This window comes from Rousettus aegyptiacus, unplaced genomic scaffold (genome assembly GCF_014176215.1).
Source record: "Rousettus aegyptiacus isolate mRouAeg1 unplaced genomic scaffold, mRouAeg1.p scaffold_m13_p_16, whole genome shotgun sequence".
Taxonomy (NCBI): Eukaryota; Metazoa; Chordata; class Mammalia; order Chiroptera; family Pteropodidae; genus Rousettus; species Rousettus aegyptiacus.
The window spans coordinates 49528496-49555347 of record NW_023416291.1 but is presented as its reverse complement, the minus strand read 5'-3'; the positions used below and the strand labels follow the sequence as shown (position 1 = coordinate 49555347).

The 26852-nt window shown below is 31.6% G+C and overlaps 1 protein-coding gene and 1 pseudogene across 5 annotated transcripts in view; both read right to left on the bottom strand.

Annotated features, from left to right (window-relative positions):
* FSTL5 (follistatin like 5) overlaps positions 1 to 26852 on the bottom strand; it is a 798802-nt gene that overhangs the window by 132627 nt on the left and 639323 nt on the right. For all 5 annotated transcript variants that reach the window (XM_036233987.1, XM_036233990.1, XM_036233989.1 and 2 more), the window contains one exon: positions 21712 to 21878. In XM_036233987.1, the coding sequence (XP_036089880.1) occupies positions 21712 to 21878 (167 nt within the window). The remainder of the gene's footprint in view (positions 1 to 21711; positions 21879 to 26852) is intronic.
* Positions 9602 to 9721, bottom strand: LOC118612578 (annotated as a pseudogene).

Below are 26852 nucleotides of genomic sequence, written 5' to 3'. Positions count from 1 at the left end.
CCACACTGTGACGGTGATGAAGACTGCCTTTGACAGGCTCATCAGCACACCTGATACATCCAGAGACAGAGTCAGAGAACTTGAACATAGGTCATTGGACATCACATAAATGGAAATACAATAGAAAATTTGTGAGAACAAAAATAAAAAAGAAAGAAAAGTACAGAATATCCAAGAGATATAGGCTGAAATCAGTCTAAAATATGCAATTAGCATTCTAGAAAGAAAAAAAGTGGGAGAATGGAGAGAGAAAAATATTCGCAAAGAAATGGTCAATAATTTACTAAAAGTAACAAGTTAAAAAATAACCTAGAAATATATTCATACTACTGAAGGCAAAAGATAACAGGAAATGTTATAGGCTGTCAGAGAAAAGCACATAATCATCTTCAAAAAATGGAAAGTCTCCCAGGTTTTTGAGACCAAGTATAACCAGAGTAAAGGTACCAACATACTTGAAAAAAATTATATGTAATATAGAGTAAAAGATATAATAAAGAGGTTAAGAAAAATCAGAGAAATGAGTTAACAATGTCAGCCAGTCCTCCAGCATGAATATGCTTTGTGTGACTAAGAGAAGTGGGATCACTTAGTTATCTATAACCTCATTGTAAAAATCAATCAATCAATCAATCAATTAATTGTATGAACATATATACAACAAATATAATTTTAAAAGGAAATAATCAGAATTTGATGCTATTACATATTTAAATGATAAAAGTAATCGTCACTTGGTTTTTTTTTGACTCAAAAAATATTCATTTCTGATCATTTTCTTTTCAATAGCACTTGCTTCTTACTTTCGGTGCAATTTTGATATTTATTTTCTAATATTTTTTTGGTTGATTTCAACATTAAGTTGAGTTTCTATTCATTGACAATATATTTTAAATATCATGAATTCAATCAGCAAAGAACAATATGCAAAAATCCATTTGGCATCATTTTCACGAATCATTGGTCTTGAATCGGAAGAACTCTGGGACCCTGAAGAGAATGCACACATCATTCAGGAACTAATTAAGAGGTAGAAACCACACAGTAGTTTGAACATGGAAATTTTAATTAAAAATATTAACTATAACAAGGATTTGGAGAAATAGATAATCGTTTACTACAAGAAAAAAGAATACTCTAAAGCAGCGGTCCCCAACCTTTGTGGGAGCAGAAACGGGTGGTCCTATGAGAATCTAACACCTGATGATCTGAGGCGGAGCTGAGGCGGTGATGCTGGCGCTGGGGAGCCGCTGCACATACAGATGAAGCTTTGCCTGCTCACCTTTTGCTGTGCAGCTTGGTTCCTAACAGACCTCTGCTTTAAAGAATATAGGAATAATAGATACAGGAGCAACCATTACCCCTAGAGAAGAGACAGTGAAGCCAAAGAAGAGATGCCTTCCCTGCAGGGTTGACACCCAGACCTCTTTGTAAAAGGTGGGTACGTCCATGGCTCACTGAAGAGTAGAGAATAGAGGAATTCACTGAGGCTGGAGAGCCTCTCAAGAGGGTTCAAGAAGAAATTTTTAATAAGAGGTACCCTGCTGGAAACCTCCCACTGAGAAGCCACTTGTGCTATTACTGGAGAAGTCTGCCTATGGGGACTGCCATGAGCTGCTGTCAATCAGGAGCAAAGGTCTGTAGAAGCTGCATGCTCCCTAGGCACTAAGGAAGTTGCACATGATGTAGGAGGCTGCCCGGAAAAACACACCAGAACTTGAAAGAGAAACCCCTCTCCTACTCTAACGTCCCTCAACTACTCTCTGCTAACAAAGCACGTCATCTGCTGCAGGAAAAATAATGATAAGATCCAGATAAATTATTGCAGAACAGTCACGCAAGGGTGATTTGGAGTCGAGGCAATGGGTCGATAACGTATATCAAACTTCAATATTTCTCAAGAAAAATGTCGGATTAGGAAAACAACGGTCAGCTCTCTAAGTCAACTGAAGGCCACGTGCTTTGAACTACACACACTGTCTATCCTTATCATTCACCAATAAAAACATAAAGAGTATAAATTCAAAAGTGTTTCAGAGCTCGTATTACATAGGTGTTTTGAATTTGTAAAAATTCATTAAGCTGTAAACTTACAGTTTATGTACTTGTCTGTATCATTTTTATAGTTTAATAAAAACTTTTTAAATAAAACACCCATGTTGCAAAGTTTAATTTCTGATTATAGTTAGCCTATACATAGCTCATCATAGAATTCATGTACTTAGTCTTATGGATACACTTATTACTCTGCATTTTAATTGCCTTTTTAATTGCAATGACTCTGAATTGAAAATAATTTTATTTATAGGCTCTAAATAAAGGTTTAAAAAATTGAAGAATGAGTTTGTTTTGGAAGTAAAGACTTGTCAATCATTCAAAATATCTTCTGTGATTTCTTAGAGGTTCTCAGTTTGCCTCTAAATGAAGGTAATTGCCATTATAAATGCTATCTGGAAGCCACTTAAAACGTTACTAATAATTTTATGGTAAAAAACAAATGAGTCCCATTTTATTCACTGAGTTCTTGCCCTGCATTGAAATTCACTAGTTGGAGACTGAGCTTTTCCCCACACAACGGAAAATTTAAATGTCTTCAACCTTCGATGGAGAATTATTCCATATCTTAGCAGACAGATCTTTTAACAAAGCGTTGTTAACAAATGAATCACCTTTTATGTTAGACTAATTTCACTGATGATCTCAATTATCATCACCAAATGCTTTGCTAAACCATGCCATTTGGTACATAACTTTCTGGTCGTCTTCCCTCTGACTGTGGATGTTCTTGTTACTTGCTCTGGCCAAAGTAATATTAGCAAATGTGACGCACGCAGGCACTTGAAGAGAGAAAAGTGCATTTCTGCACAGGGCCAGCTTTCTCTTGGATCCTTGCCATCAATATGAGACTAGCCTAGAAGGTGAGAGGCCACACGGAGCTGAGCTGTTATCCTAGCTGAGATTATCAAAGGCAAGTCTGTCAATAGCTTACCTATGAGAAAGCTCAACCAAGAAGAGTCAAAGTCAAGCCACATTGGCAAGACCTCCACACTGACATAAAACATGGCAAGAAATAATGAACTGTAGTGATTTTAACACATGGAAACTTGTAGTAATGTGTTATGTAGCAATATCTATCTATCTATCTATCTATCTATCTATCTATCTATCTATCTATCTATATCTATCATCTATCTATCTAAATATTATAATGTTTTAATTCTGGCTGACAACTTTTCCCTCACTTGAATTTTTTTAATTGTTAAAATTTTGTTTTGTTTTCTTTTCTTAAGAAATAATGTTCATAGGACTTTACTGGGGTTATTGTACAGACAACTTGAATTGAGAACAAAAACACCACACTGAGATTCTTATATGAGGTGGTCACATGGATTTCTTAATAGCCAGACACCATTTTTCTTCCTACGGGCAATAAGAGATTGTGAATCTAAATTGTATCATAAGCAAAATACATAATGTTGTATATCATGAAATTCTATGGTTGCTCTAGAAGAGTTAAAAGCTTAGATATAAAATCTATAAATGTTGAGTCCACCAAATGGTATAACCGATTAAAAAATAATAATTAAACATAAAGTAGTCAATCAGTGATCTGATTTCCTCCTTAAGAGATGTTGCAAGAGTTAAATAAAATGTTTTGAAAATCATTTTAAATTTTTTTATAATAAAAAGGTGATAATTTAATAAATTTAGACTTTCTGTTTTGCTAAGTGTGCACTAACCCAAAAGTTGTTAGAAGGTAATATAACAAGTTTGATGACTCTGTCAATTAAGCAATAGAGATTAATGGATGCACAAAACTCAACAGTCCTATGTTCTGAATCATTCTAAAAACGTGGAGAAAGAAGCTGCGACTTGAAGATTAGTCAAGTCATATAGTTTATATGAGAAATTTATTACTAAATTTTATGAATTTTCCTTTTGTGTGCTGCTGTACGATACTGCTCTTGTTGGCTCAGCTGATTTTTTTTAATGTCAAGAGAGAATTGGGAATATTGTTCTGCTAATTGCATACACCATAGCTAGAATATATATTGTGTCCCAAAATAATGACTCTTTTTTTTTATATTTAGGCTGTCTGTCTGTTTCTGAAATAAAGATAAATAAGACTTTTAAAAATAAAGACCATTAAAAACCTTCTCTAAGGCAATTTATTTTTTTGGAAAATGTTTATTGGGTACCTCTTTTTCGCCAGTCACTGTGACTCACAGGCAAAGACTACATAGTTGTCTTTTCAGAAGGCCTAGGGGAAGGGGTAATTTCCTTTGAACTAATCACAAAGGAAAATATACATTTGGTGTTGAGGACCTGAATAAAGCCAATAGATTCTCATTTTTCTCTTAATCTTAAACAATTTTCAACTTTCGATTTCAATGTACGTTTATGTAGAATAAAAGATATTTATAGTATTCACAGGATGCTGATTATTTATTATCCATAAATATTTATTTTTCTTTCTACTTATTTTTTCTGCTTCCTTCAGCTGTGTTAGAAGATATTATGTATCCTCACATGCATGATAATTTTTCCACCAAGTCTGTGCTTCTTAGAGAGTCTTGTTGTTGCTTTCGTTAACTTTACAACACTTCAAAGCCAATTATTCATTTAGGGCATCAAGTGTTTGAAAAATAAAGACTGGGATTTGAAACCCTACTTTGCCACTGACTGGTTTTAAGAAACTGGGGAAAATTCTTTCCTCTTTATAAGTTTTAATTTCCAAATGTGTACAGAATGGGAATTAAAGCATTTGCTCAATTTATCTCACAAGCAGATGTAAGGAGAAAATAAACGATGTTTTGAAAAGCATTTTGTAAATTACAATAAAATGTGAGACATTATTTCCTTAATGATAAGGAGTTAATAGTTTGTATATTGGCACATATAATTTGGCATGTATTGGAGGTTTCAAAATGGGAGTAAACAATGTAATAAGGACTAAAATTTTATAACTACTTCTGATAGTTCATCTCGACATCCACAATCAGTATATTTTTCATGTCATTTGTAAAATTAAGATGTTCTGAAGTTCTTTTAAAAGTGAACTTGGAGATTCTTGCTTTCTCCTGGAAGAACTACTACTCTAGTGGTCCCTTTTCTCAGGCTTGGATGGCTTCATTGTTCAGATAATAGTTTCCCATTTAGAGAAAAAAAAGAAAAGAGGAAGTGGAAATAAGCCTTTTTTCATAATTTGGAAATTTTCTACACATTTTTAAAACTCCAAAAAATGATAAAAATTCATAACTATGATTCTTAAAATAGTAATATAATAGGTCTCCAGAATGGATATATTATAATCCCTCAATAATAAATAATTAGTACTATATATCTTTTAAAAATATTCATACCAAACTCTTCCTCCTAATACAACATGGATACTAATATAAAGTTTCAGAAATATTGAATATCGGCTTCCCTTCTTTTGTATTGCATTTCCAACGCCAATCATGCTACACATTTGCAAAGTGCTCTGTTAGATGTATAAGAGCTACATGTGCTCTAATAACAAAACTACTATTTTATTATAGAACATGATAAAGTGTGCAAAACATGAATTCCTAATGTAGCTCAACAATTTTTCATGTATTATTGACTAATTCAATCATTTTTATGTTTATTTTACTTTTTAATTCTTATAGCACCATCCATATGTATATAAAACACAATACCAAATTCTTTTTTATGTTAAAAAAATCTGAGGGTAAAATTTTTTAAATGATATGAGCTTATAATAGATTGTTGTTATTTAAAATGTTTTTGCTTTTGATGTATTTAAATACCCTAAAATGAGAGTTTCATAGAGGATTTTTTATGCTAGAGAGCCCTAATCTCTTCTATCACTCTTATTTAGTATTACCATATCTCAGAATTTAAAAAAGCAAATTAATAAAATTAATATGATTATTAAATCTTAAATATTTTATATAGATTCTGATAAATTTCTCAGTCTTGTACAAACCAACCAATCTCACGTTTAACAATTACGTGATTCTGAGAAAGTGAGTTGAGCTTCTTGAATTTCAGCTTTCTCTTTTTAAAAATAAGGTTATTAAAACTTACTTCATTTGATTAAATAGTTTAGGCAGTATATCTTCTCATATACTACCCATCACAAAATAGGTAGTCATTAAATCAGAATAATAATATATAATTTAGCAGAGTGGCAAAAGCAAGGATTTTGAAATTAGAATCTGGGAAAGGATTTGAATTCCATTCTTTACTTGCTGTGTATGTTTCACAAGTTAACTGGCTTCATTGATTACTAAGAATAAAAATGCTTATGTTGCATGATGCATATACACGAAGTCCCCGGTAAACAGCAAGTAATCACTATCATTGTCACTTGTAATTAGATTCCTACTATATATTCTCATTAATAAATCTACCTATACTCTGATAGTAAATCATTCTTGTATTCCATTCATCATACAATGCACTATATTGAAAACAATTTTATTCTAAGTATTCACAATTATTAAAGGTTCATCAGCACCTCTTTGTCATTTGACAGTTGACAATCCTAAAAATACTAAAGTAAAGGAGAATCTCAGTTTAAATATAGGACTGTAATCAGGTGTCCATTACTATTATGGGGTCTCAATTAGGGAGAGTCATTGAGATGACAGAAACTGTAATCAATCAACAAATATAAAGTTATTAGGTAAAATAAAGGAAAAAGGCCTCCTGAATAATTCAAAATTTATGTACTCACTCCCTTAAGATATGTATACAAAGGCTACACACGCCCCGCCAAAAAGTACATTTAACAAATGTTGCAACTACCGAGGATTAAAGAATTCTGATTTATTTTTTGCCTCTTTCAATACTGTTCTTTAAAAATGAAAAACATTTAAAAATTTATACAATACTTTTGTCATCACATAAAAGCATTATCAATTGTTTCATTGAAAGCATATCACTTCTTGTAGCTCACTAAGAAATGTTAAAGTAAGTTACAATGGGATTGAATTATCCTCATTAGATCAAATAAACTTTAAAACCAAATGGTACAAGTATTCTCCATTTCTTCCAGCGCTTCTATATTTACACTATCATTATACTTCTGGTATCATAAACATTTTCCATAATTGCATGTATATAAACTTTTTAACAGGCTATCATAACAATACATTTAAAAATGTAACACGCTAAGCTCTCTGTCTGTCAAAGTTATTTTATTATGCCACAACTTTTTAAATGATGTGGATTCTGGCTGCTGTTCAGCAATTACATTTTCTTATTTCTTCTGGTAATCTGATTTTCAAAAAAATAAAACAAAACAAAACAAAAAATGAATTATCTTTCTAAAATAAAAGACTACTTTATCAAAATTTTACTATTTTCATTTAATATTTTATAAATATCATAAATATTATAAATAATGATTTGTGTTCCCCAGTATTTCTTATAATTTACTTCTTTCAATTTTTTTTCTCTAACTCTCATAGGGTAAAACTTAAGGTTGTATTTGTGAAATTCACTATAGATCATTACATCTTTATTACTATTTACAATTGACATAGTTTGCAAAGCAAAGTATACATTAGGAATATACAGGAACAAGTTTAAGTTTTAAAGCTGCAAATCATCTTAGTTGTTTTACATTTCTTCAAGATAGGTCACCTGATATTTAAGAAATAAAGTTTGCATTATTCTAGTCTGAAAACACCCTCCGGCTGATTTACTTTGCTTTTTGTTGTTGTGGTAGACACCAGACCGCAGGGTCCTGTTAGAGAAACAGGGACCGAACAATATAACCAAAACTTGTATATTCATCTTGGGAATTTTCTAACACAGTAACCACAAAACTTTTTAATTTTCTCAAGCCTCAAGTCTCATTCACAAAACTATATTATCAGAACCATATTATCTACTGTATAGAGAAAATATATGAACTCTTGCAAATCCTCTCCTTTCTTATTTTAAATATACTTTAAAAAAATGTAATCTGCACATAACTTTCATCAAAATCCCAATAAGTGCTTGTTTAAAATACAGATTACTTCTTCCAGCCCAGCTACTCATTAGATTTTGAGAGTAGACAAAGCATGACACAATTAAATTTGTAGGTGATGAAAAGAATTACAGGAATGAATATGCAAAAATGAAAATTTCCAATACTGGTTATGTAGTATTTTATATAAGACAAATAAATGTTTGGGAATAAATGCTTCCTCATAAGAGATAAGATAGCTATTAGCAATTAAAAAAATACATTTTAAGGAATTACTAAAGAATAAGAGCGATCACCGTATTTGTATTTTTAATTACTCTTTCCTGGAAAATAAAATGTGGACCTTTACTCCATAATTTACTGTACTAAATTTGCTTTATTTTTTCTTTAGTATATTAATAGGACTACATGTATGCTGATTTTTGAAAGCCTAAATCACTTTCAATTCCAAAATCTAGAGATATTTGATATTTTAATTTTTCTCTGCGCGTATTTGTCCATGTCCATAGATAGACCACTGCAATTTTTTTTAAAAAACTGAAATTTAGGATATTTTATGATATTATAATTTAGAGAATTAAAAATGCAAAATTATTGTACTTCAAATGTGATAATTACATAATGTACTTTTTCATTCTAATATATAAATACTTATTAAAAATTGCTTTATATCATAAATAGAGCTATACATTTACAACAATAGGTGTCTATGGTTTTTTTAAACCATGAACACCTTAAAGACTTTCATCCTTCTATGTAAATTATTTGTTGCATGCTCATTATATTAAAGTGCTTATAAACCTCCATTCAAAAATAGAAGACCTTGCACTGCTTGAGAAAATGAAATGTCATCTGCCACTCTGGAATTAGTTAAGCATCTAGAACAAGAAAAAGTGATGATATGGCAAGATCGAAATAAATATTCTCTCTTCTAACCTGCTTTTCCACCTTTCTATATGTTTTTTTATCTGCTTCACATCAGTTTCTCTTCCATAGGTAGTGCCGAGTCTAGACCATTTGCTGTATACAAAACTTTACTTTCAATCCTGTGCAAAAATAGGATGCAGTTGCCATTGGAAAAAGCAGAGGAGCAGGTGTTCGTCATACAGAAGTAATAGCCTTCAGAAATTTCTTTTTAATTACATGTAAATTAATTACGAAGTCTTAATAAATCGACCATTTTCTATGTTCACTAGTTTTTAATACCAGTATTTCACAACGATTTTAGGAAATGTATTTTTGTCAGTTGCCTTTACGCAAAATACATTAGCTCAAAACTTTAATGGTTAATTACATGGAATTAATTTTTGTTAATTCACCATATTTTAATATATATTATTATATTGCTCAAGGCATGAGTATTGTACAACCAGGTGTTTTTTCATGTGATAACTTTGAATAGTACCAAATATTTTTCTGGAGTATTAAAGTGGAATTGACTAAAATCACAGCATTTCATTACACATATTAAAAAGCAGAAAATTCCAAATCTGAATTAAAAATTATTGTTAAGAAAATTTTACATTTATATGGATGCTATCGTCCAGATATAGACTTTGAAATGGTTTTATGATGGCAACATATGCCCAAATCACTCATTTTTAAACTTTTTTCTTCTTTTTCTTTTTTTAAAGCCTACAAGCACCTGGTCTTCCTAGGTGGTCTCCCATCCAAGTACTAACTAGGCCCAACCCTGCTTAGCTTCTGAGATCAGACGAGATCAGGCATGTTCCAGGTGGCCTGGCCATAGACCTACATCACTCATTCTTAATTCAAGGCTAATACACAAGGAAGAATTAGACACCAATGGAAATATTCCTACACAGACTCAATGAGGTGAGTTTGAAGCCAACAAACCTGGCTTTTAATTCTGGCTTTTACTTCTAACTCCCTTTGGATGATTTTAATTAAATCAGTCTCAGTCTTGGTTTCTCAAACATAAGAAGCCAATTTAATATAATGCATTTGCATTGTGTCTGTCACGTGACAGGTGCCCTACAAATGTTAATTCCCCTAATATATATATTTTTACTTCACAGATTCTATTTTAAAATCAATAATTTCTATGTTTAGAGTTATGGATAATATTTTAGTTAAGAAAAATTATAACAAAATAGCAAAAAAAAACTGAATTAAAAATATCAATGTATCCTGATGAGTCTACAAATCTTCCTGAGGTACGAATGCTCCACTCTAAGCAGAAACATGGCCATAGTGATACAAACTGCTTAAAGGTAACACACAAGTGGAAGCCCTATGTTTAAAATTATGCCTAAAGAAAAATGAATATATGAAACATAATATCAGAGTATAATTATTTTACTTCCTCAGATTAACCAAAGATGAATGCCAGGCATGTCACTTTATACGTGTAGAGAGGTGCCAAAAAAGGACATCTGAAATCACTTTAGTCCGTTTAGTGTAACATTAAATCTGAATGAAATTTAAGTTTGAATTTTATAATGCATCTTAATCGGAAACCTCCATTTCTAATTAGTAATTTATTCTTTTTGACTTCCTGTTAGGTTGGCCTTGCCAATATTAAGTTCCTGATCACAATTTGTCATTTCTAGTGCCAAGATCAGAACTCCTAATGGGCAGCCACATTATTCTGCTGCCTGGATGTACCAGAGAGTCACTGATCTCCAGGAAAAAAACAAAGCTCTCTATTTTATTAATTGCTTAGCATATTCAACTGAGAAACATTCATTGGGAACTTCCTATGCAGAAATAATTTAATTACATGGTTACCAAATATGAATTAAAAAATACTGCCAGTGACTACTACTAGTGTTTGGGATTTAATGAAGGAGCGAAGGCAACATATATACAGATATGTGTTAGACAAAGTAGAAAGAACGGGTATCAATGAAATATTAGTTAAATCTAAGTTTATTTTATTTCTGGAGATCAGTGACTTTCATGATATGTCTAGACAGCTAAACCCTATGACCACCTAACATAAATCCCAGCACATCTGGTTTCTGCCTGTGCTACTTTTTAGGTAGCCTTTGGGTCTATGGGACTACACCTTTACCTCCATATCTGTTTTCTATTCCAGGTCACAAAAAAATTTCCAAACATATACTTTATTAGTGAAGAAGAGTAAAATTATAAGAGATCATAGGAAAATCAATAAAGTTATAGGCAACTTGCTAAAAAATGATTTTAATGAGAGCAGCATCTCGAATAGAAAAATATATGATTTTTTTCCAAGCCATACACGTATAAGTTTTGAGTTGGGTCAGTTTGTGCCCAAATTATTGAGGCTCTTGGTCAAAAATCTGCATGTGATCTTTCAGGCCTGACCACAGGTAGTTGGTTAGTTGCAAAGGCTTAACTCGGGAGGACTCACAGGCAAAAGCTGCCCTCTCAACACCAGACTCAGTGCCCGGCCATCACATTGCCATCTCTGAAGGACTAGAAGGCAAGGACTCAGAGTCCTTTAGTGAACCATGCTCTTATCCTCTCTGTATTACTGGCCTTGGTACCTTTTTAGGAGGTATCTCCATCAGGAGTCTACAGCTGAGCCTTTCCGGAGACCTCTTTATGGGGAAAAGGAGTAGTGGGAAACGAAGATGCTTTTTCATCTCTGACTTGCTATTTAGTGCTGTACTTCCCTATCCCTTACACCTCCTTCCATTCTACCCCCAGGTCTAGGAAACTGCAGGGTCATTTATATCCAGCCACTCTTGGCAAGGAGAAGGCTTAAGATTCACTATGTCTCTGCTGATCTACTTGACCCTTGACGGTGAAGATTTCATAGAGAAAAACGGAACACTGAGACAGTAGGCACTTCCTCTAATTTAGCCTCATATTTTTGCACTAAGCAACTAAAAGTTTGCATGTTACTTTCACTTTAGCTCGTAGTGTCAATCGGCTGCTCACATCTGGCACATCATCTCTGTCCACCTCAGCTTAGCTCTTGAAGTCATTTACCTTCTTTGTGCCCTTCTTGCTGGCAAAACTGGGACAGTAATACTTTTTTCATCATAAAAGGTGATATAAGTGGATTTCTTATGTAAACCTGATATTCAATAATGGCAATCTCAAAACCATAATCATAACTAGAACATGAATGATATTCAAAACAATCAATAACAGTAATTGAGCATGAAAATCACTTTACACTTTGGTCAGTAAGTTTTCATAAAGATGGATAATAAATCTTGTGTCTTCGAACTACACATATTTTCTATAGGATGTCTTTCAAAAACTTCGTCAACATATTTACATATAAACTGTATTCTGATGATTCTTCCATTTTTACCAAAAGTACTGCGATTCTTTGAGTCACTAGGACCCAAGTTTTTTTAATCTGCTTTTGTTCCTGCTTTTCTCCATCATATGTTGACAGAACGTTGTTATAGATTCACTTGTGAAAGAAACTAACCCTTGCTTGCTATCTATGCCTGTTCCCTTAGTAGGACTCTCACACAAAATGTCACCTTGCCTCTTCTTAACATTTGTCTAACACATTTTTGCTCAATAACAAACAAACGAGCAAAACTAAAGGAAATGAATTCTTTATAGACCGAGTTAATCATTGATCAGTTGCACGTAGGCATTTTTCAGTGTTGATTTAGATTCAAGAAAATTCTGTTCCCCACTAGTCTTGTACTTAGAGTCACTATGGCAATGGAATTGGTTGGTTCTATGTCTCTTGAATATTATTTATCTATTTCTGTCTTCATAAAAATGTCTCTTCAATTAAAGTTTCTACATATTTCTTTAGAAATATTTTGTTCCTTCTTATTCTTGAAGGCCAAAGTCTGAACTCCTCCATTAATTTTTGAGTCTTCTAATTCATAATCTTTTCTTCTATCAATAATTCATGACCCATAACACTCATTTGACACCTGATGCTGTTATTATATTTATTTAAGAATATAACTATTATTTAATGTGCCACATAATCTCCTTTGGCACACACAATTATCACACCATTTCAACTAGACAACTCTAATAACCAATTAAAACTTTAAAGTATATCTTAATTATTGATTTAACAAGCACAGTTTCAAATTTGAACCTGTGCCTAAATAAGCCTGTAAGTAAAGCAAATTAAGAAATTTAAGCATTTTGTTTAAGTGGAAACTTAGGTGAGCAATTACCTTTAAGTCTTGACTTATTCTGTCCTAGAGCTTCTCCTTTAAAGTTACCTCCAATTTAGAAATACCTTGAAGTTACATTTGGTTCATATAAGATTAATTTTAGTGTGTGGCAAGGTCAATACTGACTTTAACAAAACACTTTTAACTGACATTGTACTGCACAGGGGTAACTTTATTTTTTAGAGGGAAATAGATTTAAGTAAATATAGTAGCAATGATAATATTTAGACTTGGTGTGTACTTTTTCAAAGTCCTAAAACTTTATATTATTTAAAGCCTAATAACACTTTTTCTAAGTAAATTACACAACCATGCATAATTTTCTATTAACGCAATTGTATTCTTTTGACAATTGTTCTACCAATTATAGCTGGAATATTCTACTTTGTAAATTCATATATGAGTAAACACATGTTATGTAATATTAAGAGTCCAAGAAATAAAGAATATTTTCTTATCAATTATTTTTGTATTTTCCAGTTAGAAGGTGACTATTACATATTCTTATGAAGGATTCTTTAGAGTTTTATACACTTTTTCTAATTTATTTAAAAGTTGAATTTTAAATCCTTTGATAAATATAATATTCAGATATAATAAGAAAAAATCTTTAAAGCAAATGAACAAGGGAATTTAAGTGAGTACAAAAGCAATAGAGTAAATGTCTCTGTCAGGGAAGGAAAACTAAATCTTATTAAAGTTTTACAATTTATGTGGTGTTAGATTAAAGATGTATGTTTCATTTAATATAATTTTTTTTCACAAATCTGTATGGCAAGTTGCTAGGATGTCTTTTATCTCCCTGACAAATAAGAAGATTGCATTGCGAGGGATTTCATGGCTTTCCAGGGGCCAATTACCTAGGAAATGATGGAGCAGGGACGGAGGTGTTTCATGGGTGTGTGTCTGTCAGAACAGGAATTCTGTTCAGGTCTCTAAATGTCTTAAAACAGCAGAAGCATTTAAGTCCTTCCACCACCACCTCACACAGAAAAACAAAAAACAAACAAACAAAAAAACTGTTCCTGATGTCAAATTTTATCACTAAACTATATAACTAACAGCTGTTTCTTTTATTCAGTTAAATTGTGGGAAGTAAAAAACACATCTTACCAAAGTATTACGCTACAGAACATGGGAACCATAGAAGTGTGGAGCTTAAAACATTGTTTAAGTGTAATTTTAAAAGTTAAAACAGTTTCCATATAAATATAAAATGAACATTAATAAGGAAACCAGCAAGAAGGTAAAGCTACCTCAAAGTTTATGTAAGATGCAGAGATTTATATAATTTAGGAAAGGCATGCTGAAATCAGTTTGTTAAGTTAAATGTGAAAGTGGTTAATACCTTACAGGGCAACAAAACAATTATTTTGGAGTCATATTTCTACAGAGCAGAAATCATTTGCATCTTTTTTGGACAACATTTATACAGGTTAGCACGCATGTCCACGGAGTCTGTGCCTTAATGAGTGGAGTGTTAGACCACATTCCAATATGACTTTGAAAGATATGTCTGTCTTTAATAGTGTACACTGTTAGAAAGAAAATATGTCATAAGTCTCCAATATTTGCCAAAACCCTGCTAATTGAACAGAACTAAAATAAAACCTTGAAACAACAAAATTGATATTGTACAGTTTTTCTCTTTTGCTAATCAACTCTAACACCTTTCTTAAATGTCTCTCTCTAAAATCCTGAGTACTCAGAAGTATAATGGTGGTAGCTTATATGGATATTGTTACAGGACAAAAAATATCCATGATATTGTTTCTTTATTTTAGATCAACTGTAACATCTGCTTCTTGTACAAAATGAGAAAGATAAGGTAAATAAGGATTAACAATTAGTGTTAAGTGATACGTTCTCTTTATTAAAAAGTATTCATCTATTATACCTTTAATTATGGAAGATTTTGATTTTATGCCCTGTGATTATTGGTATTTGGAAGCAATAATCTCCCTATAATTTTTCTTTAGTTTTGTAAAAAATAAATTTTGTAGAGGATGTATTGCTCACAAGCTGGGCATTATTTAAAAGCTTAGGAAGAAACAACTATATTTAGCAATAGAAATGCTGCTGTGAGAGGGATAGTATGTATTTTAGGGGGTTTGTAAGAACAATTGGCATAAGCTATATATCCTTCTAATGGTGCTTGCTATTCTCCTTTACTATGGAACTGAAAAGTTGCTTAAAATTTTATAGATGTACTATTTGTTTAAAGTATAGTTCTATTTGCATATATAGACCAAAGTGACTGGTGAAAGTTAAACTCCATAGAGAATCAACATTTGTATTGAAATTATGCAGTTAAAAATCAATTTAAGCATCATTATGTGTATGGGTATAGTTATGTTGGATTATACGTGTCTTGTGTTGAGAAACGAGTTAATGTGCTTTTTTAAAATGACTGATTACAATGAATGGTAAACAGTATTCATCAATGCTATCACTGTGTTATATGCTATAAATGTAAATGTATCGCTCTATAAGCAAGTGCAAAATATAGGTTTTATATAATATATTCAAGCCTTTAATGAATCTACTGTCTTTGCTGACTCTTAGACATATCAGGGGATTTTTCACTATACTGAATGTACCTTGTTATCTCAATGTCTTTCCCAAGAAAATCTGTTTATCACTCCATCTAGCTATCATCTGAACTGCCAGACTTGTGTATTCTTAGAAATCTTCTATAATTCTGAAAACTTAAAATTAGCTTCCTTTTTCTATTTTTCATACATTTGTATATAAAGTATACAAATACATGCCCTTATGAAACAGTTTCATGTTGAATTAAGTGTAATGCAGTTGCTTTCTTGAGTCCTTCAATCTGTGAAATTCTGAAGACTGGAATGATGCCTCTTATAACTATATCCTCAGCATTTAGCTGAGTGCCTGAGAAAAGTGTAGCAGTTAAATCGATATTCGTTGAATGCATGAAGATTAAACAATGACCAAATATGTGTTTCTTCTCATCTTTTTCTTGCACCCCCTTATTGCATATAATAGGAGATTAAATTGAAGCCGTAGTACAAAATCGATGTGCTTAATGAGAAATGTTATTGAAGAAATTGCATCTAGAAATTGTTGAGCTGTACTAGGCTTAAATAATTGATTGCCAATAAACATCAGCTGATTTATAATACTGCATGTGGCTACGGTAAGTAAATAAAATCCCTAGCAAGGTTTTAAACTTAAAAACTCCACAAATAAACCCAGTATAGTAGTCTGCCCTTTATCCGCGGTTCCATTTTTCTGTAGTTTCAATTACCCACGGCCAAGAGTAACCCAAAAATATGAAATAAAAAATTCAAGAAATAAAGAATTCATAAGTTTTAAATTGCATGCCTTGAGCGGCAAGGTGATACCTCCTGCCTTCCCAACTCCATACTGCCCAGGATGTGAATCATCCCTACGTTCCACATGTCTACACCGTATATGCTACTCGCCAATTAGCCATTTAGCGGCTGTCTTGATTATTAGGTTAACTGACTGTCACAATATTGCTAGTGTTCAAGTAACACTTATTGTACTTAATAATGGCCTCAGAACACTAAAGTAGTGATTCTGACAATTTAGATGTATTCAGAGACGCCAGAGAGAAGCCATACAGTGCTTCCTTTAAGTGAAAAGGTGTATACAGAACACAATATTTTGGGAAGAGAGACCACTTTACATAACTTTTATTACAGTATATTATTATAATTGTTCTATTTAGTTATTGCTGTTAATCTTTACTGTGTGCCTACTTGATAAATTAAACTTTACCATACGTATGTACATATAGGAAAATACATAGTGCATACAGGGTTTGATACTATCCATGTTTCGGTGATCCACTGGGGCCGTGGAACATATCCCCTGCAGTTAAGGAGGGACTACAGTAATGTGTAATTGTGACTATAAGAAATATCACTGCCCTTTTTTATTTGTGCATTTTAAAATTATCGCGTTTTCCCCATATTTCAGTACAGTGCTAACATCATAAAGCAAAAATGTACACGTAAAGTCCTTGTGCTCAAAGTTACTGGTCCATAGAAGAAAGGCCAGATGCATTAAGAGTTTTATTATGATGCCACAAGTACTGTAGTTACTGAACAAAGAATTTTAAGAAAAATGTTAAGTTAGGTATGAGAAGCGCTCGTCTGTTCTTAAAGGATGTACTGGATTTAAGTAGATGAAGGGGACAAAGGGAGGTTTTCCTGCAGAAACTGGAGTTCAAGAATGCTAGTAATAATACAACATAGTCAAAGAATAGCGAGTGCTTTGGAGAGGCTGTAGTAAAAAGTGAATATATATGAATCGTAGGAAGATTTCATAGACACAGACTTTCTGGAACAAGCTAAGTAATTTTAATCTTTTTTTTTTTTTCTGAAAGCTACAAGAAGCCATTAAAGGGTTTTAAAGCAAAAAGTGAAATGGCCAGATGTGAATTTATGAAGATTTGTCGGGCTGTAATAAGACGTACAAGTTTAAAGTGAAGGGGCTGTCTGTCTCAGGAGGCAAGGATAGAGTTTGAAGGTGAGAAGTGATAACAGCTTAAACTAAGGCAGCCATAGTGGAAATGAAATGACAGAGTGGATTTAAGATAAATAAACAAGTTATATTCACAAGGATGTGACAGATTAAAGGGAAAAAAAATGAGAGGGAACTCTAGCAGAACTGAGTTTTCTGGCTATGTTTATATGGAACAAGAAACATCGCAAATGTTGGTTTTGGGGATAGATATTGCTTTGAATTTTGCACATGCAATTGAAAAACAAAGGGTACTCAGAAGAGAAATTTCAAGAAGTATAACTTGGAATGTACCAGTTTAAACAGTAATTGAAGCCAATGGCTCAGAGACATAATAATGGGGACAGAAATGGGAAAAAAAGACATGTATTAGAAATTAAAAAAAAATATATAGTTATTTAGCCAAGGTTCTTACTAAAAGAAAAAAAAAAGAATATCATAGTGAAGTCATGTTTCTATATTAATTTTCTTCATTAGCTTATTTAAATGACATGATCTTTCATAGTTTTGAAAACTAAACCTAATTTTAAAAAATAAAAAATAAATAGGCACACAACAAACTGATACATGAATATTTCTTCCATTCATTCACATATGAACATTTTATTTTTATGTATTGTTATTTATAAAAATAAGTTCCAAAAGAATATGGTCAAAGACATTTAAAAAATATTTTTAAATTACCGATTTTAAGACTTTTTTGAGAAGTAAATTATAAAATTCAATGCTCTATTATAGCATCAGAAAAAAGTAATTTAATAATAATTCATTTTAAAACAGCATAATTTTAGGCAATATTTATGATCACATGCAATTTCACCAATTTAATAATTAGCATTAGAACTGTCTAATATAAATTTATGTAGAAAATGAATGCTTGTCATGTGCTTTAAATGTGTGGAAAAAATTCATCTTCTTCGGTCATGACAATGCTCCCTGATTTATATGGCTTGGAAGATCTGCATCATAAATATTCTCTGATTCTACTTAGATTTTAAGAGCTACAATGGCCTCAGGCTTATATTAAAAATGAATTAGTGAAAAAGTTACATGGCAAATGATGTATTGTATTATAAACATTAAATGTCTACATTTTCAGTTCGGGGGGAAAAATGGATTTTTTATTTTCTTGAGAAGCAAAGTCAACAGCTTTTTTTTAAAGAACGAATTTTCATGGTATGCTCTAATATGTTTCATATTAAAAGATAACACTGTAGGTTATAGAAAATTAAAATGAAACTTTGCTAATGAAATTATTTTTATTGGTGACAAATGACGTGGGCTCAGCTACCACTGAAAGCTTAAAGTGTAAAAATGCCCTTTTCATATATATATATTAAAACTTTAAAGTTCCTATTTTTAACTGAAAATTTTATGCATCCTCATTGCTTCATATGATAAAATTGAGTAATAGACTCAGAATTCTCTACTCCTGAGGTCACTCCTTTCAGTCTCTAGGAACAAACATGACTTGGGGATTTTACTTCTAAATTTGAAGTACAGTCCATATTCTGAAACAATTTTATCAGAATAAGATACAATGTTTTCTATTAAGCATTTAATGGCTTTAAAAATCTAGAAATAAGGAAAATTTGATTATACTTTAAATGTTATCGCCCAATGCTAGTTTTGCCAGCTATATACCAGAAGCTCCAGCATTTTAAAATACATAGTAATATGTTAAGCTGCCACACCTGTAATAGGATTCTGATTTGAATTAAAATGATCATTTCAATTGTTTCATTGTCTGTATTTTCTTTAAACCAACAGAATGCTTTTTGCTTTAAGTGGAGTTCAACTGTACATGGTGAGAATTATTTTAAAAAATCGCAGGGATGTTACTAGCTTCAGAATGATCAGAAGGAAAACTCATCAGACTGAATGCAAAAAGAAAAAAAAAAGGAATATTTAAGAAAAAGCTTATAAAAGCAAAACAAAACAAAGAAATAAATTGAAGGCTGATATAACCACCAAAGGAACAAAAACAGTGTGCAGAGTTGCCTAGATTTGAATTCAGATAAACAATCACATTGGATCAATGCAGAAAAACAAACAAAAAAAAATAGAGAGTAGAACATTATATATCCTATTGGATGGCCTTGAATAGAGAGGTAGAGATTATTCTCTAGTTCCTCCTTTGTAAAATAAGGCTAAGTTGTATGCTTACCTAAACGATTGTATTTACCAGCTTCCCTACTATAGTTATTGCAGTTATTGTACATCAATGACCCATAAATAGTTGTAGGACTTCCAAGAATAAGCGCTATTTATCTTTCACCTGCTTTGAACTGCTGTGGCCCTGGATTATAGATTGATGGAATATAGATCGGTGGCTGGAGTTCCAACATCTTTTTTTGAACCCTGAGATGACCTTGAAGATGAAAGTTATGCTCTTGGAATGCCAGAAAGAAGAAAAGAGATTGAGTTCCAGATGCTTCATGAAGCAATCATATTAGCTATGGATAGTGAATTTTATGAAAAAATAAACTTCTGTGCATTTAATTCACTATTTTTTTCCCCCTGTCTCTTCTATTCAGTGCTGGACACAATGACTCACACAAGTTAGAGATGCAGAAAACAAAAATCACAGGACAAATACTAAGAATGAGAAAACAACAGGAATCCAGAAAGCCAATGGATTAAATTCACATAAACAGATCAAACTTTTCATTTCAGTGATACAAGCCATAGTATCATTTGTAGGAAAGTGGCTTGCTTAATGCAGTACTCAAACCAGTTTGAGCTTCATATAAATTAAGTGCCAGGGAAAAAAATAAGAGACCTAATTAAAGTTGAATATCAGATAGACAAAAATAATTTTTGTATAAGTACATCCCATACAACATTTGGTACACACTTAGAGTAAAAAATTATTTATTCTGTATCTGAATTCAAAATTAACTGAGAGTTCTATATTCCATCTGGCAAGTTGTTGAAAGTCATGATAATACGTATTACATCAGGTTATTTTCAAATAAATAATATTTTCATGGGGTTTTAAATTGTTATTAAACATGATCAACAATACCATATTGAATTGTTACTTATTGTGACAAAAGAAATAATATATTTATTGAGCACTTGGTATGTGTCATTGAATTTTATAATAATCAATTCTTTATAGATGAAGAGACTGAAACCTAAATTCCTTCGATCAATTTATTGTGATTTTAAAGCTAATAAGCGGTAACACTAGAATAAAATTGTATGACATCATTTGATTTCAATGTTGAATAAAGACCAAATTGCGATATAACTTAATGCATGACAAAAGACTACAAGTATTATAAATAAGATACACACAATTTAGCAGTTCTTTATAAAGCAGCAAAGAATAAGTGGATAAGCGATGGCTTTCTTGAGTAGTAAGAAAAAAAATAACTAAAATGTATATGTAAAACATCAAAAAAACCCAAAATCACTAAGGCAAAGGGATTGTACCATCTCATCTCCATAGACATTGCATAACTAACATAAAAATTTTACTTATCAAAATCTAGGATGATGTTCACTTTTGGATGCTCATTTTCAGCACAGAGCACAACAGAAACAGAAAAATACCCTGAAATTTGTTCTGTTTTTGTCTCATCTTTGGAGCTGTACCCTATTTAATTGAGTTGAGAGTCTAAATTTCTAGGATTCAATGGGGTTGGAGACGCATGTTTCTTCATTCTAGAAAAATAACCCTTTTGTTTGATTAATATTTATTGTTTCTGACACAATATGAAATATTTGAAGCAAAAACTGGCTTTACTTACTTTAATATTTCACCAGTTATAGGGTGTTGCTCAACTATAATAGCAAATACTAGGTTAATTATTGGTAATTAGAGAAATGCTGATAGACCCTTGTGGTTTAAGTTGGTGTGATTCATACTCATTGCAGTGCTACATAACATGCTTACCACATCTATACAACTGATTTGCATAATTTAGACAATATCAAATGATCTATAGTTCACCTCCCAGGCAGTTAAATGGATATGGCAATGTTCAAATAATTATCTTCTACTCTATATCCAATATTCATTAAATTCCTCAGACTTCACAAAGGCTAAGTATGTCACATGAAATACACAAATTATAAAACAATGTCTGTTTATGTACTCACATTGATGTCTTCCAAATCTAAATTATTTAGAATAATATTGTTCCTTTTCCAGATGATGGGGGGTCTCAGCGCTCCTTGAATAGCACAGCTCAAAACAGCACTTTGTCCCACAGTTGCCGTTGTAATGCTTAGTTTCTGATCTTCAGGTAGACTCAACTGGATAACCTCTGTAAAGATAAAATGTCAGTAATGTTGATGAGCACATAGTTTTGTAAGATTAATTAGTATAAAGTTTTTAAATACTAATAATTATGGCTCTTAATTTAAATATAAAGGCAAAAACGCGATGAAATGAAAAAAAGAGTAAATGATTTCCAATAAGAGGTCAGAATGACATTTCAATTTAATTAATTGACAATAGTTCTTTGCCTCATGAGCAAAGAACTATTAAACATGAAATGAATATTAGAAGTCTAGTTATAATAAGTCTGGCAGATTGCACCCAAAAGAGAGAGAAATTATTTAATTGCCAAATCGACATGTCATCATCGGCATTGAAATAAAAATGATGCTTATGCACCGGTAGATTTATACCGTAGGTGAGGTGAGCTCATTGCTGGCTAGCTTGAGAGAATACTAGCACAGCCGAACAGATAAAATGCATCATTATGCCGGGAAATGTAAATTGATTCTAAAGGATTATGATTCATTTGTGAAGTTGAAAACGAACAAACTAAAGTTCACTTACTAAACGGTGATTAAGGAAAATTCTATCAGCTGCCTTTATCATACTGTATTGGTACATATAGTCACTTCCTGACCCTTAAACTTTAAAGTTATTTATCATATTTTTAACTAACCACGGAAGACATGTGCCAAACCAGAAAATATTGCTTGTAATCTGGATATGGCTTTTCTTTTATGTTTTCAGACGCTCTGTACCAACCGCAAGAGTTAACAACTGTCATTGCTCTCTATCGTGGGAGATGACACTGATAATCTTACCAGTCTTCATCCAGGTGAAAAGTGACTTTTAGTTTTCAGCTGACATTCACAGACACTCTAACTTTTCAGCACTATGATTGGGTCTCATATTTTCCATTCGCTCAATCTTAGCCAGGTTAGAAATATCACAAATCACTATTCTAATTGAAATTTCCATGATGGTCGGGCTAACAATAGTTATCCCTGTTTCTTTGTTATGTTTGATAACATTTTTTACGTGGGGTTGAGTGGAGAAAGTGGTGGTTTATGATTTGTCATAAATATGGTCAGGTGCAATCATTGTTGTCTCCTCCATAAACCATCCTCCCGTTCTTTTTCACCATTCTACCTTCTTCTTCTCTGTTTCTGATTTCTGTCTTCCTCTTAAGAAGGATGAGAAACACTAATGAAATAAATTTTATAAAATATTTAATAAACAGTTCTCTAAGTTTTTGGTACTATCACAAATCGTAATGTTAAAAATGGCGCACGTTTGTATCAGAAGGCCAGCATTGACCATATAATCTCCTACATACACATGTTACATTAATATTAAGTGATCTCCGTTGTCATGGATCAGTGGCCGTCACATCATTATCTGATGAAAATAAACAGAAATAGACTGATCCTTATATATGTTATGTAAAATCTAGTTTTCAAATCTAAAAACTGAGGTTATTTAAGGTCATCATCGTTTTGTGTCGTCAAGAAGGAGGTAGATGTGCTTTTGAAACTGAAAATCTTATAAGAGCGACTCAGCCCAAGTTTATGATTTTGGTCATTACATCACTAAAAAGAAATGATAGAAGTAGATAATGAACATCTTGCTCAGTCATTTGTATTGATAGTTTAATGTTCCCTACTTACATTTATCTATATGCACAGTTTATTTCAATCTCTTCCGAGTAATAACAACATAAGGAATATTTTCAATCTGCTTACCTTGAATAGTCATTCTGCTATATCTATTTATAGTTATATAAAATCACTTAAAAAATTTGACCAATTAGGCATAGAAAAAGTTTGAAAAGAAACAGTGTTTCTTTACATTTTTTTTTAATTTTAATATACAAACTTACAAGAAGAGGGGGCATTATAAAAGTAATAACATCATGTAGAGTATCAAATAAGAATTATTAATAATTTTTCATTAACATTTCTAAATTCCAGCTTCTGGTTTCTCATAAAATCATGTAAGAGATAATGGGACATCTGGTTCCAAAAACAGTGGGTTAGCATTGGCTGTTCTGACATTTAGAAATACAATTGTTACTAAGTCACCTTGGAATCTCTTCACTAACTTCCCGCATCTGGTATGAGGTCCCAAGCCATTCGAATTAGTTGTGCTTTTGGTAGTTACACATTGCAATGTTAATTAGATAATGTGAACATCTTAGAATAAATGCTGAGATTTGGCATAATGTTATGTGGGACATCTAAAATGTAATTTTTTTTTGAGAGGATGCATAATTAAAAATGAGCATTACTATCCACCCAGGGAATATTAACACGCACAGAAAAGCTTTTTCTTTAATTTGGAGATTACATTTTAAAATGATTTTTAAGACTATCTCAGTAATATGTATTATTAAATAATGATATGAATTTTGAAAACTCTTTAGAATTTCTTTCCTGCATATTTCATGCTACACATTAAATCTCTTCCCCAATATATTATGTAGAACTACATATACAATTCAATTATGTTCACTTGTTACTTCTCAAAATCAAGTGGTCCTGTCTTTAAATAATGTAGTGCTAAGATTTATTTTACTTACAAAACTGTTGTGTTCACCTTTACTAGTTTTTCTGATAGTTGTTAACAAGCAAAGATCGCATCTCACAAAATCACAAATGTTAAACATTTTTATTTAAAATTTTATCGAGAATACTTTAATGATGAATAACAACCTTATAAAGCACATAAAACTTATGAGTTTTATAGCTAAATGGTGATTACACCTAGAAATACATTACAACCTGAAACATAACTATGAATCAATGTATAAATGAATTTAAAACTGATTTTAAGAGCTACTGGTTGTTTCTGAGTGTTTGTGTATATTTGGGTGATCATAGTAGTTAGTTTAGAAATATGAGTTTCAAAGAAAAATACTGAAAACAATTTTTTATCAATTACAGTTAATTTACATTTTTAAAGACATATATTAATTATGTCATATTTCATTCTATCATATTCTACCCACAAACATCTTACACTGGTTATGTATAGACAACTACTTTGCAGCAAATAATCTCAATCATTTTAGTACCCCTCCCCACCCCTTCGGCTCTGAAGATAGGTCTTTAATTAAAATCTTTTATTGCATAATATCGTGAGTTATCTGATGTCTTGACTAAAGGTAAAAACGTATAGCTAGGAATACTTGGTCCTGAGTTTTCCTTTAAATACTTAAGTTTTTCTTTTTATATGTAAACTTCACCTCCTATTGGAAGCCCTCTCAAGTATTCAAGGAAATAACTCAAGCCCTGGTGTTTCCTCTGATCTCATGTTATAAATGAAGACTATTAATGGCGTTTCCAGACCAGCTTTTTTCTTTTGATTACTTAGAAAAGCTAAGAGGCAAGTAAAATAGTTTCTCCCTGTGGATCTCTTTCTGCACTTTCTCATTTTCACAACTTGGCTTAGAGGAATATTAAGAGCTTAATTTTAAAAGGAATAAAAATTGTAAGTCTCCTCTAGCAAAATCTGAAGCCAAAGAGACAAGTATAGTTTAGAACAATTTTAACCACAGGCAGGTAAGTATTTACAAAGCATTTTTTTCCCCTGAAAGCAACTAAGTAATACATATAGCAATAGAAACTTGGGTGAAAATAATATGTAAATTTAAAATAGAACAGAATGGGAATGAATATTATTGATACTCATGAAACACCAGTTTTAAAGAAGATGATTTTAATAATTTTGATTGAAAATCAATTCTTTAAAAATCATAAGAACAGAATCTATCAGACAGAGAATTGTGTTCTTCTAAATAACTATTTATTTACAAGTCTCTCGGCCAAGACTTATGTTGAATATTTCATTTAATATATTTAAATACTAGCCTCATAATCTTATTGTTCTGATCATATTTATGATTCTTATTATAATAATAATGCCCAGAAGAAATTTTATCAGCAATGTTTTCCAATGACATCTATCTTTTCCTTCTTTATCACTAAGATAAATTACAAATTAAAAGTAGATAATAATAAAATAAATCAGAAATACATCATTAAAAAGACACTTAGGAATCTTAGATGGAATAAATTAATTATTCTTATAATAAGAAAACCACAATTACTCAGTGACAAGCTCATTAACTAATTGGTATATTCTACGATATCTTTTATCAAGAAACAGTTGATTTCAAAATAAATATTAATGCTTACCTAATTTAGAGATACCAAGATATATACTAATATATTATGATAAATATCTAGAATGTTTGGTACTAATTGCTTATTTGTAAACTATTGTATGCTTGTATTATAAAAATAAAAAGTAAATTTTGGTTATTTAGTAAAAGATCTGAATGCATCTTTCCTTGGGTAGTAATGGAATAGATAATTTAGCTTAATTCTTCCACTGAAGAAACAAAACAATATCAAAAAAAAAACAAAAAAACCTGGATTATATAACAAATAACATATTTTAGTATATGTGTTGCCAAAGTGAGTGAACAAATAATGTATTTTAAAAGCATGAATTGCTCAGCATATGTGCTAAAAAAGGCTGTAACTTAGAGAGATGAGATTGCACCTGGACTTACACATTGCTTTGCAAATTTCCATTTTGGCAAGATGACTAAGAGGTCTAAGTGCCCTTACGTGTTCCTCCAGGTGTAGAGGATAGGTAAAATAATAGACTTCCTCCATCTCTGTACTAGGACTGCAGTACACTTTTATCTGGGTGTCTAATAAAACATAAAGCTTTCCATTCCATACCAGGACAGTATCATCTTATTTGAGTCATCTGATCATTGTTATAAGCAATTTTTAAATAAAATATCAAGCAAAGAATCAAGAATAACATGGAACACTAAGAAAGAAAACAATATGATGAGAACAAACAGAAATGTAACAGTAACGCTCCCACTAGGATTATAAAATTCATTATGCTTATGAAAACAAAATCCAGTTTAGAAATTTTGATAAAGAACTTAAATCTATAAACACTTAAAGTTTATAAAAGAGCTAGGTAAAAATTATAC